At 31.2% G+C, this 19926-nt stretch overlaps 1 protein-coding gene across 1 annotated transcript in view; it reads left to right on the top strand.

The window, feature by feature from the left end:
• Positions 1–19926, top strand: part of LOC113395801 (uncharacterized) — a 65191-nt gene that overhangs the window by 19864 nt on the left and 25401 nt on the right. Inside the window, exon 2 of the mRNA XM_026633487.2 lies at positions 8359–8505. Coding sequence (XP_026489272.1) covers positions 8371–8505 — 135 coding nt within the window. The 5' untranslated portion in view covers positions 8359–8370. The remainder of the gene's footprint in view (positions 1–8358; positions 8506–19926) is intronic.

The raw sequence follows: 19926 nt of genomic DNA, 5'->3' as shown, positions 1-19926 counted from the left end.
TTTATCACCTTTTTATCAAGAAATTTTTTTTTTATAGAATTAATTTAATATTCGAGTCCCGTTCTCAGTGATTTGTATGATCCGCGTTGTTTTCGGAGTTTTTTGCGAGCGACCATTCGGACAGACGGCGTTTCCGCTCGCCGCCGCTTGAATTATCATTAGCCTTTAGGCTTAGCACACATTCATAAAATTATTTTTTTATTAAAAAAAAAGTATGTAAAACTTGTGATATGTATAACTCGTTTTAAATAATCTTGGTAGGTTTAGGTTTTATGAGTTCATTCTCCAATTTACATGTGCTTAATTTGTGTTTATAATTCATCTCGTGCTCGGCGGTGAAGGAAAACATCGTGAGGAAACCTTCATGTGTCTAATTTCAACGAAATTCTGCCACATGTGTATTCCGCCAACCCGCATTGGAGCAGCGTGGTGGAATATGCTCCAAACCTTCTCCTCAAAGGGAGACGAGGCCTTTAGCCCAGCAGTGGGAAATTTATACACTGCTAATGCTAAAAATGCTAATGCTAGTATTTTGCGAGTCATCTCACTCAATTTACATACATGCCACAAACCTAGTTAACTCAATTGTCAATACACGCTCTGAGTACATTATTATTTTCTCAGGTTTTTAAATGCCAATAACGAATTTCTTTCTAAGCATATTTTAATATACAGTTTGTGGACTGTTTGTTATGTAGTCGGGTCGTCATTCAAATGAAATATTTTATCGGCATAATTCAAATTATAAATTTTTTTTTTTAAATTCCTTTCAATATTCATGATTTTACATAAGTGTGCTGGAGCGAAGCGTTATCAATATCTTTTAATATTTACTATTACTATTAGAGTGTAATAAAGTTATCGGCTCGCAAAGCCTTTAGTAACCAAACATGAAAAATAAAATAAAATGTACTGCTATTGTACAATAATTATTAAAAAATTACGTCAATCAGCCGAGTAGAACTGAATTTAAACTTGACTGGCAGATATGACTTAAACATATTAATAATTTAAGTTAAATAAATTCTTATAGCGCCTCTGGTCACCGAACACCGCCACGCATCGCGTCGTGTGTACTCGGTTTAACAGAGCGATGACCGGGTGAAATCTCTAGTCCGACTAAAATAGCATTATTGAATTACAATGAACGTGATATGATAGTGATTGATTCGATATCTCTGAGATCTCGAATACCTGAGAGACACTTTTTTTCTCGTGTAATCAATGAATTGTAGGAAATCACATGATTCTTCTAATATAGTTTTTCATCGATGTAATTTTATTAGCAGTAAATTTGTTTGTGTTATCGGTCATCGCAAAAGCTAATGGTTGTTTATTTTTATACATTTTCGTTGATTCAGTATATGTCTTTACTTATTTTTCCGGTTTGAAAGGTGAGTGAGCCAGTGTAAGAATAGGCAATAAGGGACGTAACATCTCAGTTCCCAAGGTTGGTGGTGATTGCTATGCAAGGAAATTGTTATAATTTCATACAGCCCTAATGTCTATGGGCAGTGGCGACCACTTACCATAAGGTGGCCCATTTGCCCGTCCGCTTAAAAAATAACCTAACAGTACTTGCAATTATTCTGTGTGTATTAACATACAACTCTCACCAACTCACTCATACAACACGACCAACTCATGTCGGTAAATCTTAGGTTTTACTGGAAAATCTTAGATTTTACAGTAACATATACATATTTATCATGGACGCCTTTTATTTAGCAGGAAGACATCAACAATCTTACTTAATTACTTTTTATTAACGAGTTAGGATATCTTTGTTGCAAGTCGTAAATGAAGTTTGTCACGATAGATTCCGTTGGTAATTCCAGTGTTCATATCTTCATTAGCTGAGTACTTACTGACCTGGATGTTTTAATCAAAGGAACAAGCCACTTTATAAGATAGAACATTGATTCCATTGTTTATTGTCGAGGCTTATTCTTGATATTAATCTTTGCTAATATTGTAATACTGTAGAAATGTACGACTTATAATATAAATAGCTATTTCTTAATCTTTGAAATGTAGTCTAAATTTTTTACAAAACTTTTTGCTTGTATCAGAATAATCCCTCGTTGGCTGAATCATTGTTGAATTTATAATTAAAAATTGTTATAAGCTTGATTGTCTTGCTTAGCCACACTCTAAGAAACGTCGTCTGTTCGTTTGACGGTCTTTATGAAGTCTAAATGAAGTTTATTATTGAATATGACACGACATTATTACCGACTCTAAATAAAAAAAAAACTTAACGTTACCGAAATTGATTAGAAATAAGATCTATTGAACCACGAGCGTATGCTAGGGAGAGACTTATAAAGATGAACATAAAAAAATTACACAATAACACAAATTTCATAAACACAAGATTACTTTATAAATTCTTTGGCAATTGGGTATTACGCCCATAACTGGTATTCTCCAACGGTTCAACGCCTCGTTGAGTAAATAAATTATTTATATTCAATCGCGTATATCAGCTAATGGACTCCTTGATCAGCCTGAACCTTATGAAACTCAATCGGAATATTTATAATTTCGTAAACATGTGCCGCATCCTGTCTCCGTTTATGGATCCTGCCACAAATTCTCCATTAATTAGTTACGTGATTAGATTATTCATACATAAACGTTTTAAGTTAATGTTCGATGTGTTATTTATTTTAATATGAATAAATATCCAGCTCGAAGGACCAATCGTTATGTTTAAATTAAATGACAAGTCACATAAAATAAATATTCTTATACTTACATGCATTTTATATATTTACTGTATAGACATACCGGATAGATATATATATTAAAGAGTATTTATATAACAAACAGGATACGTTATCAGTTTTTTATAACATAAATAAACATGACCGCAAATGTTTGATTGTGGTTGGATATAAAAAAATAATCCGATTCATTGCTTCCTGAATAATTTCCGCTATGCAGAAGTGATGTACGCATGGCTGATGGATTACCAAAAGCATTCGTTGTAATTTTTCAAATTGTTAAATGACTTTCTAATTAATATCAATGGTGTCATTGTAATGTGTAATGGTGTAATTAAATGTAATTAATCAAATTTTTTAGGTATATTTCGTATAATATGTTTCTTAATATAATTACTTTCTCAAAATTAGCAATTACACTTGTCGCTCAACTACGATGTTTGTTTCAAATGATTGAGGTTCAACGATTGATTGGGTTGAACAGAGAGACAGAGTAAAAAAATCATTAAGCTGTATGATTCTAAATATATTTTTAGTAGATTTTTGGGATTACTCAAAGTTTACCGGTCGCAGAGGAATGTGCGAACCCGGCTTCTCGTATATGTACAGCTAAAGGTTTTGTCAGTTATAAAATATTAGCTCACAACGATAAAATTTTGCAAAAAAATATATATACAAACATACGAGTACCACTCCTTTATCGCCTTAATAAAATAAGTACTCACTTATTGAAATACAAATATGCCATCGCAACGTTGAATACGATTATTCAAATTGAACCAATACTTACTCCTAGACTACTGAAACCGTTCACTTTGCAAGACAAAATTGCAATAATGTTTACAATAAAAACGGCTTCATGAACCACGCAGGTCACGTGACGCTTCGTCAATCTCGCCTATACGTAACATCGCTTCCCTGGGAAATAGTCACGATGCGTGCATCGCGAGTCGTCTTACATCGCTGAGAAAGGAAATCCGCATGTGTAACGTTATTCTTCCTATTGGATTAAATAAAATATAGACTACATTTTGTAGTATTCGTAGAACTTCTCTGTCATTGGTGGAAGAGCTAAAGACACGGTCGCCATTTTTTTTTCACATTGTAGTATTTAAGTAGTAGTAAAGCTACCACCAGCATTTATTCTATCGATAAACAGAAATTAGTATTACTGCGTTTTGGGCTTAAAGTTGAATGTTAGTTTGTTTTTATTGCAGAAGAAGATCGTGAAATCTGACACAGCGATCATGCGACAATGACTATAATATTAAAATTATATCGAATATTAAATGACAGCATAATAACTATATGCTATTAAATTAATATACCTGTTCTACACGATCAACAACAAACTTTAACTACACTTACAAACTTTTACTAAACATATTATATTATTATATATATATATATATTTTTTAAAATCTTGTTTTCAATTTTTTAATTGACAAATGTAATGTCACCCGCGTTTCCGAACGGTTTGGAATCTATTTAAAATTTAGCAGTCAAGTACAACAATATTCATGTGATTTAAATAAAATGTTCGCGATATCAATAAATAAATTGATTGTCTACATTTGATGCCGACTTCCGATAATAACTGACTCACTTCACATCAATGGATTGGTTTTGCTGAATTTAGCTCGCATTATGGACTATTGTGCCTTTGTTCTGTTTGAAAACATGGTCAATATGCATTTAATGGAAACGGAGTCATGTTCCTTTCAAGTCTCGATACTGATGTAAATGCGTTTTAAATTTATAATCTGTGTTTCAAATTTCAAAAGGTTTTATATGTATTTATTATGTTGGAGCTACGAACTATTTTATGTCTGTTATTATTATTGATTATGTTTATTTAAATTAAGAATATGGAGGGAAGGGCCAAGTAATGGCTTATGATCATCGACTGTGATACCATGTCTTGATATTTTAAAATGATTTATATTTAACTTATCGTCTATTTTAAATTTTCAAAATTTGATGGTATTAATATTTACTGTATAAAGTACTTTACTCGAAACGTAATATTTACTCTGTAAATTTTGTAATTAAATTAACCTTACTGAACAGTGAGTGTAGAAAAAAACTTCTTTGAGACTATTTAGAGTTGTTTCAGTTACGGCGGCTTTCTTAATGTAAATTATACAACCACGAAGGAGGTAAAGTCTAAATAAATACTCTTAGTATTTCAATGCCTTCGCATCATTCATCATCAGAGAGATCAGGTACAAGACCATCAGCTACAGGAACGAGAGTGTATCACTACCAATTTTCTTCGCCCTGCTATTGACAATTTCATTGCAAAAATAATCTTAGCAATTAAAGCAGCAGCATTTAGCAGCAATAAAAGCTAACCATCAGAAAGAGGGACATCTTAGCTCCCAAGGTTGGTGGCGCATTGGGGATGTTAGTAGTGATTAATATTGCATACAGTGCAAATGTAGTGTTTACCACTTACCATTAAATGGTCGATTTTCCGCCTACACCAATAATAAAAAAAAAAAACAAGTCAGTTGACATATGTATATATCTTGCCTATTTTATTATCTGTATAATGGTTGTATTACACGGACTTCCAAATTTGAAACGAGCGTATTGAATGCATAATTAGTTAATAAAATCAATGGGCCAGACCCAGCTGTGCGGTCCATATTCGGCAGGTCCATATAAAGTCGATTAGTCTAATATAGACCGTAGCGTGCCGCCCACGTTATGCAAATATATACATACTTGTTTATTTTTACGTTTTATTTATTGATTTTTTATGATGTTCTTAATTATATATATATATTATTACATAATATATAGTAAATGTATATGATACTTGTCATTTACAAGAGATTTATTTCAAAGAATATTTTGAGTAGCTCTATGCTCTATTATACCCATTTAATTATTATAATTCAGATCTATACCTTAACAAAAACAAGACAGTATTTGTACGAACATAAACAGTTTTTTTTTTTTTTTGGTTTGGCTTTTATTTGTGCCAAGAGGGCAGATTATTTCGCCAATGTCACGTGCGAAACACAAATAGTTTTAGTACCATGCTAGCTGTTGACATTGTGTGACAGATCGTAAACTAGTTGCCATTGATAATATCTTCAGATTATAGATGATAACAGAAAACAGAGTATTTAACTTACCTGGTGCTTCATGTAAGTCCGTCTGGGTGATACCATCCACTCATCATATTTTCTACCACGAAGTAGAGCAACTTAGTATTGTTATTTTCCGGTTTTAAGGGTAAGTGAGCCAGTGTAGGCAAGCTATAGGCACAAGGGACATCTTTGTTCTCAAGGTTGGTAACGCATATAAATAAAGGTCAGTTATTTAAATAAAGTATATTTAAATTGTGACCATAACGTGTTGATAAATAAATTTATAATGTGCGGTTAGTGTAATTGTATTGCGGCTTGTGTATTGAACGAGTGGGCGTATCCTATTGTTAAGGAGTTTTGTAATCGTATGAATTAAGATCGGTAAAATGTTAACGACTTGGTTAACATCAGCTGTGATCAATGTTGCGAAGTTTGGTATTAAAATTCGATGTATTCTTGTTTTAACCAACTTCGAAAGGAAAATATTTATATTTGACGTGTACCTACGTAATTTTTTATGAGTATTGATTGTTTGTATACGCCTGGACCGGTGTTTATGATGTACACTATGTTTAATTGATGTAGATCTCGAGGTGGTCTTTTCCCTGATGTACCGCGGTACTGTTTCTCAGAAAATGTTGTAGTTATATTTTGTAGTTTACGTATATTTTTAGGATGTATCTATTATTATATGTTCTATATACATATATTGTAAGCTATGTTATCGTGATATAATTTTCGTTCGATTTTTTTTATCGATTTGGTTTATTTATATGCAAATTCTTTATTTCACTTGTCTTTAGAGAATGCTTATTATTATTTGGGCACAAACATAGTAAAGTTAGTTGATTTCTAACGATTCCATATTGATTTTGTAATTATTAAATTCTACCTAACAAAGCATGTAATTAGTATTATGTAACGTTATTTAGAAGATGTTAGCTTGCGCCACCTTATGGGCCTGTGCCTGGATTACAATAGCACTGATGACCAGTTGTGATCTCGCGTAATATTTTTAATTATTATTATAAAATGTGGGCCGTTTGTTGTTGTAAATATATTTATTGTACACATAATAATCACAATACAAGGAGTAAACATGCACGTGATAGAAGTGAAACTTCTTAAATATGCGGCTCTCTTTCTATGTCTCTCTGCGTCATATATTTCGTCTCTCTCAAACACCGAGCAGACTTATCCCCATAAAAGATAAGGTCTTAAGTATATTGTAAGTCTAACTTGTACCGCACGCACGCGGCTTCAACCGCATAAAATTTGTGTTGGTCGGGTAAATACAGTTTGATTTGTTCTGGTTGACGATTATTTTCATTTTAGTTTACGTTTATGGTTACTGCTCCGCTGTAATATTAATTTATACAGTCTAAAACCATCCGTCATAAACAGACGATCATACATATATATTATATGTTAACATATACTCAAAGTTATTTTGTTTTTTTTCTCATCGAAGTTCGATAGAAACTTAAAGGTCACGGTAACCAGGCAGATGTGGGTTGCGCATGCGTCAACGCACGACCTTTACAATTTACCGACTATAGTTGTAATTACGTAACTACTATGTAATACTATAGTAGAACACTATTGTGCATAATAATTATCTGCATAGTTATTTACATCAATCGCATTTTAAAATTAGAAATAAATGAGAATGATAAAAAAACAATATTTATAAAATTATTTACGATGTAGATTTAGGCATCTGAGCCTGACAACATATCCAGGTACTATGACCCAATTAAAAACAATGAGCGATATAAGACCTAAACTTGTCAATACCTATTTTAAAAACGTTACACACAGAAGAAGTTCACAGAAGTTTCTCTTCGAAAAAACGTTACATGTCAAAAAAAATTAGTGCTCTACTTAACTGTGTAAAGATAATGATCGTTGCTTGATTCTCAGTAAATTAAAAATGAAATACTAAATGCTTTATAGATAGTTTTATTTTACGATGCGACAATGGTTCAGGTAGTGCCTTCTTAGAAGAACGAGTTCTTTTGTTTCACTACAGATGTGGCATTTGAATAGACCACGTGCTTTCTGTGAGTTTTAGCCTTTTTTATTTTTGGCCATACCCGACTTCATATGGGTAGGGCAGCTAGTACGATATATATTTATAATTTCATATCTATTATTTACGATTTTCAAGTAAGATGTAAAAGTATAGGCATTCTTTCAACTTTAATATGCTATGTCCTTCATCATTTATTTATACAAGAGACACTTCTATAATATAGCTATTTAAATTAGTATGGGCTTCATTCATGTCTGCTCTTACATGTTCTTTTTAATCGACATTGTACTACCATATTTCAACCATAAAAAGTAGGTATAACCTGTATGAATTCCAAGCTCTTCTATCTATTCTACTATTCGCGCAACTACTGATTTTTAGTCGGTTCGCTTTGTCTGGCAGTTTCATCATAATTGCTTTTGAGTTAATTTTTTTTTTTTTTTGCAAAATGTCTACTTATTTCAATATTTATGTGTTCCCATGCTCTCCCCAGGTACGCATAGGAATGCTGAAGCACGTGGCGGTGTCGCCGCACCGCGCGCGCGCCGATTCCGTGAGCCTCTCGTCATCGGCATCTTGTTGCAGTCTCGGCAGCCTCGAGAACCGACACGACTCCGTAACCGATCTCTCGCATCGCACGGTGAGTACCCTTTAGCTTTGTCCTCCAGCTGTTACCTTTATGTGGACCTTCTCGCCGATTTTCACATTTCCGTATGTCATTCTGGGACGACACTGGATCATATGCCTAGCTGTTCTTGTATATATTATATTGAAACAAATTATAAGTTAAGATGGGTTTAGAAAAAATATTCATCCAAAATATTTTTTATTAATGTTTCGCTTGAAAAGTGTTTTAAAAGTTTCATATGTTCGTTGATTGTAGCGTGTTTGAGTGCAGTTTTACGTCGAGCTATAATAAAAAAAAAACATTGTCGTTATAACGATGTTAAATTACAAATAGTCGCAAGTACAAATTATACGAATAATTATCCAATAGAATAGACGTATATATTTTGTCGTAATGTTTTTGAGACAAATTAACCTACGTCATTATTTTTTCCCATGACATGTAACTAAGAAAACAACCCACAATTTCCACAGCTATCATTATTTAATAAACCGAAATACAGTACAATAGAGTAATTGAAATCGTAACAATGGATTTGGCAACGGGTCGCTTTAGTACAAACGTTCTTCATGTCTACTCGTTTAGTCTTATGATGATTCTTACTAAATGCATGAGATTCAGCTTTATGAAAGTCTATACTTAACTTAACTTTTGTCTTTTCACCGTGTACTCGTGTATTAATATGAAAAGTGAAGTTCGTGCATAAAAATATACTTTTACACTAGCAAATATGTAAATGTTAGAGGTGCTCGCTCGACTTGGATGCAGCGATTATTTTAAGATCGATTTATTCTGTTCACTTGTCCATCTCGGCACAGAGGGGAAATTAAGATATCAGCGTTACTTAGAAAAACTGATACACGCACGTATTATAACGACGTGTGTGTCATTACGACCACTTCCTCTATTCAAGAGTGTCCCTTTTTATCATTATTTCCGCTTTACAATCATTATTTATAACATATGTGTAGGTACATTAGATATAAATGGTAATATGTTTACAGATAGGAAGATCTGTCTTTTGCGATTAAAACTCACACGAGTATATACTTTGTATAATATGTTTGTGAACGTAATTATCATTATTCTATTTTAAAACCATTTTTTGGTGATGTTATTGTTGTTTTCAAATTACATAGATTACCAAAACATAAGTGTTTTTTAATTTTTTAAACTTGGCGTTTCAATTTTTTGGAATAGGCTAATCATTATTTATTGCATAAATCGTTGTTGTTCAGTTATAATAAAAATTATAAAAACTTTTTTTTTTTAATATAAGCTGAATATGAAGAATAAGGATGAATAGGAATATGTCTTAGGGTCCTTACCAGATAATTAAAAATAAAATTTGACGCGCCTATTGTCAAAAGTATCTTGATACGTATGAATCATTTTACAAAACATTGTACTCAAAAACTGTCACACACATTAGACAACAATTTAATCGTCCGATATCTTGCTGTCTTAATTAATAAGATCTACAATCATAACAGTCGAAACGTTTCAATCAAATATGGTTATAATTATCTTTCACTAAGAGCGAAAGTTGTATGAATGAACATTACTTTCTCGTCACTAATGACTACATTTCCTTTATTCTTTGCGATTATGTTTTTCTTCATTTGTACTATCGTGAGAAAAACCTAAAGGCACACAGACAGGAAACCTCGTAACGGTATTGATACAAGTTATTTAAACGATATTGTGTGTGTATTTAGCTTATCGATATCATTCAAATTTGAGGATCTTGACTACTGTTTACCATAATTGCTAACGATTTTGATGTTTGTGATAAAAGCTATAAGGTACAAATTAGATTGCAATAACGTAATGTTACGTTACGTTATATTGAATATTTGTACAAACAGGTATTTAAGTTCTTTAATTTAAACTTTATTTGAAAATATTTTTCTTAAATCAGTTTTTTTTTACAATTATACAATATGCAGTGTATAATAATTTAAATATAAGGATTTTAGGTTTGTATAAATTTCTTAATGCGGATTAATTTTTAACTATGAGCATGAAATACATTAAGTGTATAAAATGGGTATATAATTGTTAGTCTTCGTTTAATGTTTGAATTAAAATTGATATAAGGTGTTACTACATATTGAAACTTTGGTTTTTAATGTTTGGCGGTATCGCACGCATGTAAATTTCATGATGATCAGTTGAGATGTTAAAGCGTGAAAGCATAACAAACAGACTCACATTCAGATTTATAATGTCGTACTCATACTCGACTATAAGGCATCATTACTAAACTCGAAATGTTAAAAATTGATAAGCGAAATTTATATTATATCGGTACATAAAAGCACACATAACATGAAACTTATTATGACACTAATTACTATTTCAGCATCAATATTATTAAAATATATATATATAAATAATTAATTTTAGGTCGCGGTGCCAGTGTTAAGTACCCTTTGTTCTTGTCTGAACCCCTTGAAGATCGGTTGAGCTATTAATACACGGAATGTTAACAAACAAACAAAATCATTTTCGAATTTATAACATTACTTATAAAAAATAAGATAGCCTAAGTGCGTTTATAAGACTTTCGTTCGGATCAAGCATAAAGCCACATACGACAGGCGTATCAACATCAGGGGCGCGCAGTCAACCCATTACTAGGAAATTAATTATTACAATAAACTTTTTGTTGGCTTTCATACGAACACAATATGATCCCAGACGGTACGGTTCCCATGTCGTGAACAATCGAGAAATCATCCGCTATCTGAGTCGGCCATCGCTAATTAATATGGCACTTTGGGTAATATGGCGTCCGAACAATGCCGAAATCGTCTTATTGTCAGATAATTCTCATTGCTTCAAGGAATGCAATGTCTCGTTATTTTTTTATTTTTTAAATAAACTATTAAGGTTATTATATTCTTAGTGTTATCAACTTTTTTTAATCTGTATTCTGAAATTCAGTACATACCTATTTTTTAAACACCAATAATAATAATTTGATAATAACTCGGGAAGTGATTGTTAAATTATTAATATTAGTAAAACGACCAATCGTTTTAAAGGGTCTATCCAATAGAAAGAAAAAGTTTAGAAAATTTTCTATCTATTTCTATCCCCTTAAAACTAATTCAATCAATAAAATAACGCGTGTGATATGTCTGATATATTCGAAAATAGAGTTTAATAAATTATATGAAAATATACCATAAAGTAATGTAAACATTAAATATACATTTTTATCTGTAGTAAAGTCAATGTCCTCGGATCTTGAGCAATGCAACGTTTAAAAATTCATAACGCCATTTTGTATGTGATGTGCTCTTAACTCCTTAAAGACATGCGACGTTGCAAGCACGCTAATTAACTACGACCCTCGTGCAGAGTACATGGAACACCGTAAAATATCTTAAGACTGCTAATAGCAGCTTAGAACATTACAACGGAAGCGTTACGACAATATTATAATTCAATATAATACTATGTGTTTAAAATAACGGTGTTTTATTAAAAATAACGTTACTTACGTTGTAATATTTAAAAACAAAACATGCGGAATAAATAAACATGAATTCACTATTCATGTTTATTTATTATATAATATTTATTTATATTACTATTCAAAAAATATATATAATTTTATATCTCAAATGATATATATACATATGTTAGTTAACGATATAACGATATATGCTAGTTAACAGTTAATAACATGGGATTTTATATGTGAAGGTTCAACAGTTCTATTACTGTCAAGTTTTTAGTTTCACATTGTACAAACCTGTTATATTATGTTACTTATTGAACAAAGAATCTAGACGAGACAGCTACGAGTATGTTCCCAAGCTTTTATATAGAAATGTCATTAAATATACGTTCATAAAACGGTTAATATCAATGAGGTTACTTATAGGTAATACGTACGTTATTTCTGAACGAAATTCGTTTTTTTTTTTATATTTTTCATTTATATATGTGATATTTTATTTAATTATTTTTTATATTCCGAGGAAAGAAGTTTTGTTTTTTAATTTGTTATTTTTAAAAACTTTAAATAACGTTATAAAATGTTGTGTTACGTATTGTTAAATTAATATTCATGAACAAATAACAAAAATCACTTCCAATTTATACGTAGACTTTGTATGGTTGATAAATGTAATTACTTTAGTCTCAATTTACTATGTACACTTTATCTTTTATGTAATTATGTGGCAAATATATTAGAATAAATAAATTTGTCCCACTTGTCTTTCTTGTGTATTTAAATAACTAATATATTTATTGAAACATTTTCGTGCTGTCTATGCTATTAAACAGACTAGACGATAGATTTAGATATCACTCATAATGTAATTAATATGTTTCGGACTTCAATCCGTCACATTATTTATAAAAAATAACTTTCTGTTTATTATTAAATAAAAATAAAATAAGTTTTTCCTTTTAATTTAATTTAATTATTATATTAATTTAATCTTGGTTACTTTTTTATCTCGACTTAAATTAAACTAATTCTAGCTATAACCGTAGCAAACAATTTTTATCAAGTCGTAATATCCTATAAGGGGAAGAACAAGTCAGCTTTTTTTTCATGTGTTTTCGTTACTTATGATATGACGTTTCATAAGGCATTTATAAAAAAAGTAAATATTGCATCAACATTGTCTAAACGCATAAGTTAAAAAAGTTTTGTTATTAAAATAAATAAAAATAAAAACATAATTGCATTTATCTCATAAGAAAGTTATTTTATTACGCATCAAAGATTATATTAATAAAGCAAGATTATTGTTGCTATGTAAGTATATAAAAGCATGTGCACACTAGTGGGACCATAAATTATATAAAAAATGCGAGACACGATATTATCTTTTAATAAATTAATTATTTTTTATGTAGCAGTTATTGCAATAATAATCAAATGAATAGGGGGTCCTATTTTAAATGATTTATCAGTCTTTATTACAATATATTTTTTTGATGTTACTTCTCATGCTGTTGCGAGACATTCAAGGTTGAATTTGATTTGCAAATTATTTCATAACTTCTAAAAGCACTCGTTTTTGGTGCACATCTTTTAACAGCCCTGGAATACGTCATGAACTTAAAATGCAGCCTAACTATATTATTTTAACTAACAAAAACATTTTTCAACTTCGTTTGATACAAAACTTGATTTATAATGTTATTAAAAAATGTATTTACTGAAAGAATAGCGAGGCCTGTCTCTTTAAAAACGGGTATCATGGTCTCGTCGTATGAAGTTTCCCACGCCCGCTATGACATCTGCACCCAAGATAATGCATTGTTCTTACTTATTACTGTAATCACTCTTGTCTTACTTCAACAGATCATATATTGAGCTAAGGGAATTTATACCCTAGTACAATACAATTAAGATACTTATTTTATCATCTGTATATGATTGAAATTGTAATGTTTCTTAGAACTATGTGTGCTATTTTTCAGTGTAATACTTTGCTACAATTTTCACTTGCTAAATATATTTAAAAGAAAAAGTGTTTACTTAAGACCTTTTTGTGAATTGAAATGGAAATTAAATTAGTTATTACAATATATGTGATTTATTAGCTGTTTTGGTTTAAATAAAGAACTGTCAAATATAGTTTTTTTAATTTATTAATTAGACGATAATAAATACGCAAAATTATGATGGTTATGTAACACTATAACACAAATAATCAACTCGTACCTATTTTATTTACTCACATAGCTGCACGTATTCTTTATTACTACTAAAAGCAATTGCATACAATAATTTACCTAACCCCTTTGGTTATAAGGGCGCTTTTCACGTCCATGAAGTGTGTGAAACAATACTCGGCAATAGTTTGCGGAAGTGACGTAGCTTCCGCCATCACACGTGATGTACCAGAGAAATTACATGGTGCATGATTAATGGTATAATTATATGTTTGTTACAATAAAACGCATACAAATTACATAGTTAATTGTATATGCAGTGAAGATTTTCTACGAAATGTTTCCTGATTATAAAGATGGTATCCATATTTTCCCTACACGTAATCAGAATAGTTTCAGTTTTTGAAAGCGATCTTGATTTTGATTATCGGAACAGCATTGTTTAAGGCTTGAATATTGACGTTGTGAGCGAGTGTGAGTGTCGAAATTGTGATGTGAGTATTTTTCATTTGGATATTAGCATTTCTTGAAGAGAGATAAATACTCTTGAAGGTCAATTGTCATAGTTATTGATACTAAGAATTAATAGGTATTGATGGACAAGACACCGTTAACGATAAAACTAATGGGTCTCCCGCGAAACTTCACGTTTATTCAAAATATTTTTTAGGAAGTTCGAAGCCTATGACAGGTTTTATTTTGATATCATTTAATTTTAAACTGCAAGTCGCTCATCTACGTTTGGCGCCAAAATGATGAAACTTCTTTTAAATGATTTTATTAATATCAAATAGTATACATTACTTCGGTTAGAATGTTAAAGTTTTCATTATTTTTCTTATACAGCCGTACTATCGCTCTATAACCGACCAGTAACTTTTTAAAACTAATATTTAAATATAAACAAATCGTAATACAAGTACTGTTGCATGAAATATAAAGGGCTACAAATTAATAATTTGTTTGTCAAAGATAAAACAAAAACAATACTGAGTCTAAGTTTACAAATATACGGCGGCTAAATCTAAGTACATTTCAAAAATAAATTTCCAATAAGGATTTAAAAGTCCTTCGCCACGGTCGTTCGTCAAACATCCTTCAATGCCGCAGTGTTGCGCATGCGCTGAATAAATCATCTCGCGGATGTAGCAGGTGGGTTATTAGTTTATTGACATATCTCTTTGAATATTTAAAAGTTGTAACAGACATGGGAACTAGTGAGAATTTTAAAGAACTATTATAATTTTCTATTTTCTAAAGATAGAACACGAAGTTCACGCTTCGCACATCAATATTCCAAATTTAAAGCACGTCGAAAGGTGAATTGCAGCAATTTATATTATAAGATTACATACTAAAACCTTCTTCGAAATGCGTTATGTTTCGGTGTAGGTAAGACATTACAAAAGAATCGTTTCATGTGTTAGTATATACTAATAATATAAATCTAGTTAAATACACGATATAATAACCATTTCGTTAGTAACTTAAGTAAAATAATTAATATAAATTGATTTAAGTATACGATTTGTTTAAAATGCGTGTGAAAATTTAATTCGAAACAAATAATGTTGATGTTTGCTTACCAATATATTTTTTATTCGTCTTACAACTGACAATTACCCCAAATAAATGAGTATACAAAAAATTGCGGCTTGCTAGGTTGTTACTCCCATTGAGTTGGTACTTTGTACCTACGTCTGTACGGATTTCTGATGGGGTTATGCGATCTTCCATTAAGTAACTTTTTATACTAATATTTTTCTAATTTTTATTTGTTGATAATTGAATCTTATGCGATTTGGTGAAGTATTCAGATGTAATGTTTGCAAATACGCTTAAAAAAAATTCTTAAGATACACTTAGGTATATTTGAATCGACGTAAACTTACACTTAAATAAAAAAAAAAGAAATGATTTCTAAAAAATTTAGCATTCAAAGGATCCGATGGTAACAATAGGCCATAACGCATAACCGACGGTTAATAATAAATAACTGTAATGCGTCAGAGTTGCGTCACGCATACGATACGTGATGTCATGTGCGCAAGCGCACTGCGATGTCTTCGATGCACGCTGGATACTTTTATCATTTGAACTTGTACGTATAAATATCAATCCGAAAATGACGGGGCAAAGGCCATTATTACATGTACTTGGGTTAACAGTTACAAAACGTCGCATTATTGGGCAAAGGTCGTTTCCTGTTTATGAGACACAAGGGTTGTAAGGGAAGATGGCGGGTTTAAGTTGCGTTAACTTCGAGGAAAACTTGGTCTTAGATGCTTTTTATCATTTAGTGCCGCATTGCATGCACATGTAGTGAGGGATGCATTCAAATCTAACTATGTAAGACAATTTTTGTTCAACTTATTTTAATATCTAATTTAATATTCTAGAGTTCGTAAAAAACTAGTGATATTTTCAGAACTTTGCTTTGTATTAAAAATATATAAGTTAAATTAAAATTTCAAATAACATACAAAACAACAAATATGATTGAGCCTCTAGTATAGCTTTAGTTACAGAACAATGATTTTATATAGAAAGTTTTAAGTTGAATATTCTGAAAGAGTCCCTAGTATCTGTAACTAAAAACGAATAAGGTCATTTCATACTATCGATAAATGTATACCAAGCATTCATATATTTATATTATAAGATTCTTTCATTTATAACTTACCTTACCATTAAAGTGTCCTACTTAGAAATTTACATCGCACGTGTGATGTTTATTAATAAAGAAATTTGACATAATATTATTTAACCCTAAAATTTAAATACCACTCAGGAATAGTATCATTGATTTTTTTTTGGAATTGAATCATTAGTTTCGGACACACCTACATGAATAATATTTGGAATAATTTAATTAAAATTTCAAAGTACAGTTTTTTTTAAAGTATTAGTCGAGGTCTTTACAGAGAGCCTGATTAGTTTAGTAACAATAAGTTTATTAATATGCATTTCGTAATTAGGCTGAGAGCGAGATACGTTATCTCGCGCATGCGTACTTGTTCTAAGAAATCATGGTAGACGCCACAATAAATTACAAATGCAGTTAGTTTCAATAGAGTTTGAATTAAATAAAAACCAAAACATTTTTATAAGTACAATTAACATATCTCGACATGCTTTGCAAATGCTATTTAATATTTTTGTAAACTACTTTTCGATACTCATACTAAAAGCCTTCATATATCTGCTAATATCAGAATTAGGATTAAAATTAGCATCATTTTTAATTTTAATTACACAACATGACTAGAAAACGACTATGATTGTAAATAAAAAGTATTTATAAATAATATTTATAGGAGACCATATACAAAAGCCAAATGTAAAAATTTCAGAAAATATTTTCAGTAGATAACTAGATTTCGTTAAAGTTACATGTCGGTTGATACGGTGAAACAGATTGACCTGGGAAATTTAATGTCATTCTTATACAGTAACAGTTTTAATGTTTCGTTGCTGAAATAATCTTTTCGTTTTAATAAATAAGTTGGAGATTTTCCGTTGTATTTAAGCATGACACATACTGGTATTATGAGCCGCTAAAGCTAAGTTGCGCTTGCCCGGATTTGTATCTTTCTGTAAATGTTCGGTTGAGCCATATGTTTCTATTCTACTGGGTAACGTCGACTCTACTAGGTACATATATTATTAATAACGTTAACATAACTCATAATTTGTAAACAGAAGGTTGTGTTTTCCTTCAGTGAACAATCTCGATTGCAGCTAATAATAGGTACATATGCACGATTTAAAATAATTATAAAACTCGTGGAGTCTCAAATATTCAAAGAATACGTGCAACTAAGGGTACTGTCGTTTTTTTTTGTTTTTTTAAATAAAATTAATAAATAAATATTGGACATCACATATATTACTCTGATCCAATGTAAGTAGCTAAAGCATTTGTGTTATGGAAAATCAGAAGTAACGACGGTACCACATACACCCAGACCCAAGACAACATAGAAAACTAATGAACTTTTTCTACATCGACTCGGCCGGGAATCGAACCCGGGACCTCGGAGTGGCGTACCCATGAAAACCGGTGTACACACAACTCGACCACGGAGGTCGTCAAATGATAAACGTGACTAATGATAATTAAAAAGTCCAAGGGTGTGAAGACTTATTGCTGCCGACTCTCGTTCAGCCAGTATTTTATGAGTATAAAACAAATATATTAGAGATTAAATTATTTTTCAAATGATTCAACTTGTTGTTCACTGATACATATAGCACCAACAAATATTGTTGGTGCTACACATTTTTAATAAGCTTCATTGTGCCGAACAATATGAACTTAATTTTACATTTTTTTAATTTACCTAAATTATACTTAAGTATGTCATTGTTTTTTAAATTTAATTAAACATAAAAATTATACAACGACATCGTTAGTTTAGCGCAATAACAATTATAATTATATATTAATTATACAATAAGCATAATTACGTTTCACGGTCGCAATTGCCCTTAGCTGGTTGAGATAACCTTTGATGTCGGTTGCGCTTGCGCACGCACTACGTTTGCGGCTCCAAACGTTATCGGAAGCTTATTATACAGTGGTTCTATTAAGTTAACTATAACTAGGAACGTTACACCGATACAAATTATATCGATATATTATTATAAAATTTAACATTTCATAAAAGAGGAGATTAGTAGATACTTATCAAACGTCTGATGATATCTGGTCATTTATCTGACTTATGTCCTTTTTGCTTTTAGGCAGTTGAAGAAACAGGCCACTTAGTAGTGAAGATAGGCACTCATATAATATTATTTTAGCGACAGTAAAGATAAGTTTTAACACCAAGTTTCTCACTCCGCAAAGTCCAGTTGAACCGGTAGTGGCTTTGCATTTAATATTAACCTTCATCGATAAAGTATAGTTTGACATGCCAACGTCGATATTACGCTATTCCCGGAAGGACTCTAATTGTAATATGCTCTGTACACAATTACATCGGTCCCTGGTATTGGTTTAGAAAGTTGACCATATAAAATAGACTTATATCCTTTCAGTATGACAACTACATTCCAATTTTTGTAATAGATGCAGTTGATTTCCTATTATATAAGCACTTAAGACTTCCTGTTGGTATCTGGCGTTATTATCTTTGACAAACGTTCCGTTAACGCGAGCGATTGGATGAATATTCTGATACACATTCACTTGAGGTAGCTTTCTCTGAGGAAATGTCCACAAAATTATATTATGCGCGAATTAAATTATTGGCTTTAACGGTTTAACGATAAAGTTTAATTGTCGCTGACGCCAATCATTAAAAAAATTGGCAATTAACAACCTTTCATACAAGGTTAAACCACCACACACATATACATACATATATCGTGGTATAAATATAGATGACAAGATACTCTGTAATATCATGATCATATATCGATGGTATCCTCAGCAGATTTCGGCCACAGTGACTATTTTCAGGCGAGACAAACCAACTGTGAGTGGCATAGAGTAAACTGCACTAAATTGCACGAGTGTGTTCAGACATAAGTGCACTCTCTAATTTGATGGGATAGCATCAAGCTGGAAAGAGTTTACTAAGAGTTTACACACTTCCGTCCCTTTATCCATCACTCCCACAGATTGCTGAAAAGCTAGAGGAAACATGTTACATATAAAAAATGTGCTCCCAAATATTTCTTTGTATATTTTATTATTATACAAAGTATGAAGTCTTATATGCAATTGACTTAGGTACCTTTATTAATCACTTATTTTATTGGTTTTCCAGCGAA

Source organism: Vanessa tameamea, chromosome 4 (assembly GCF_037043105.1).
Source record: "Vanessa tameamea isolate UH-Manoa-2023 chromosome 4, ilVanTame1 primary haplotype, whole genome shotgun sequence".
In the NCBI taxonomy this organism is placed as follows: Eukaryota; Metazoa; Arthropoda; class Insecta; order Lepidoptera; family Nymphalidae; genus Vanessa; species Vanessa tameamea.
The sequence above is the reverse complement of the archived record's forward strand: the minus strand, read 5'-3'. Positions and strand labels throughout refer to the sequence as shown.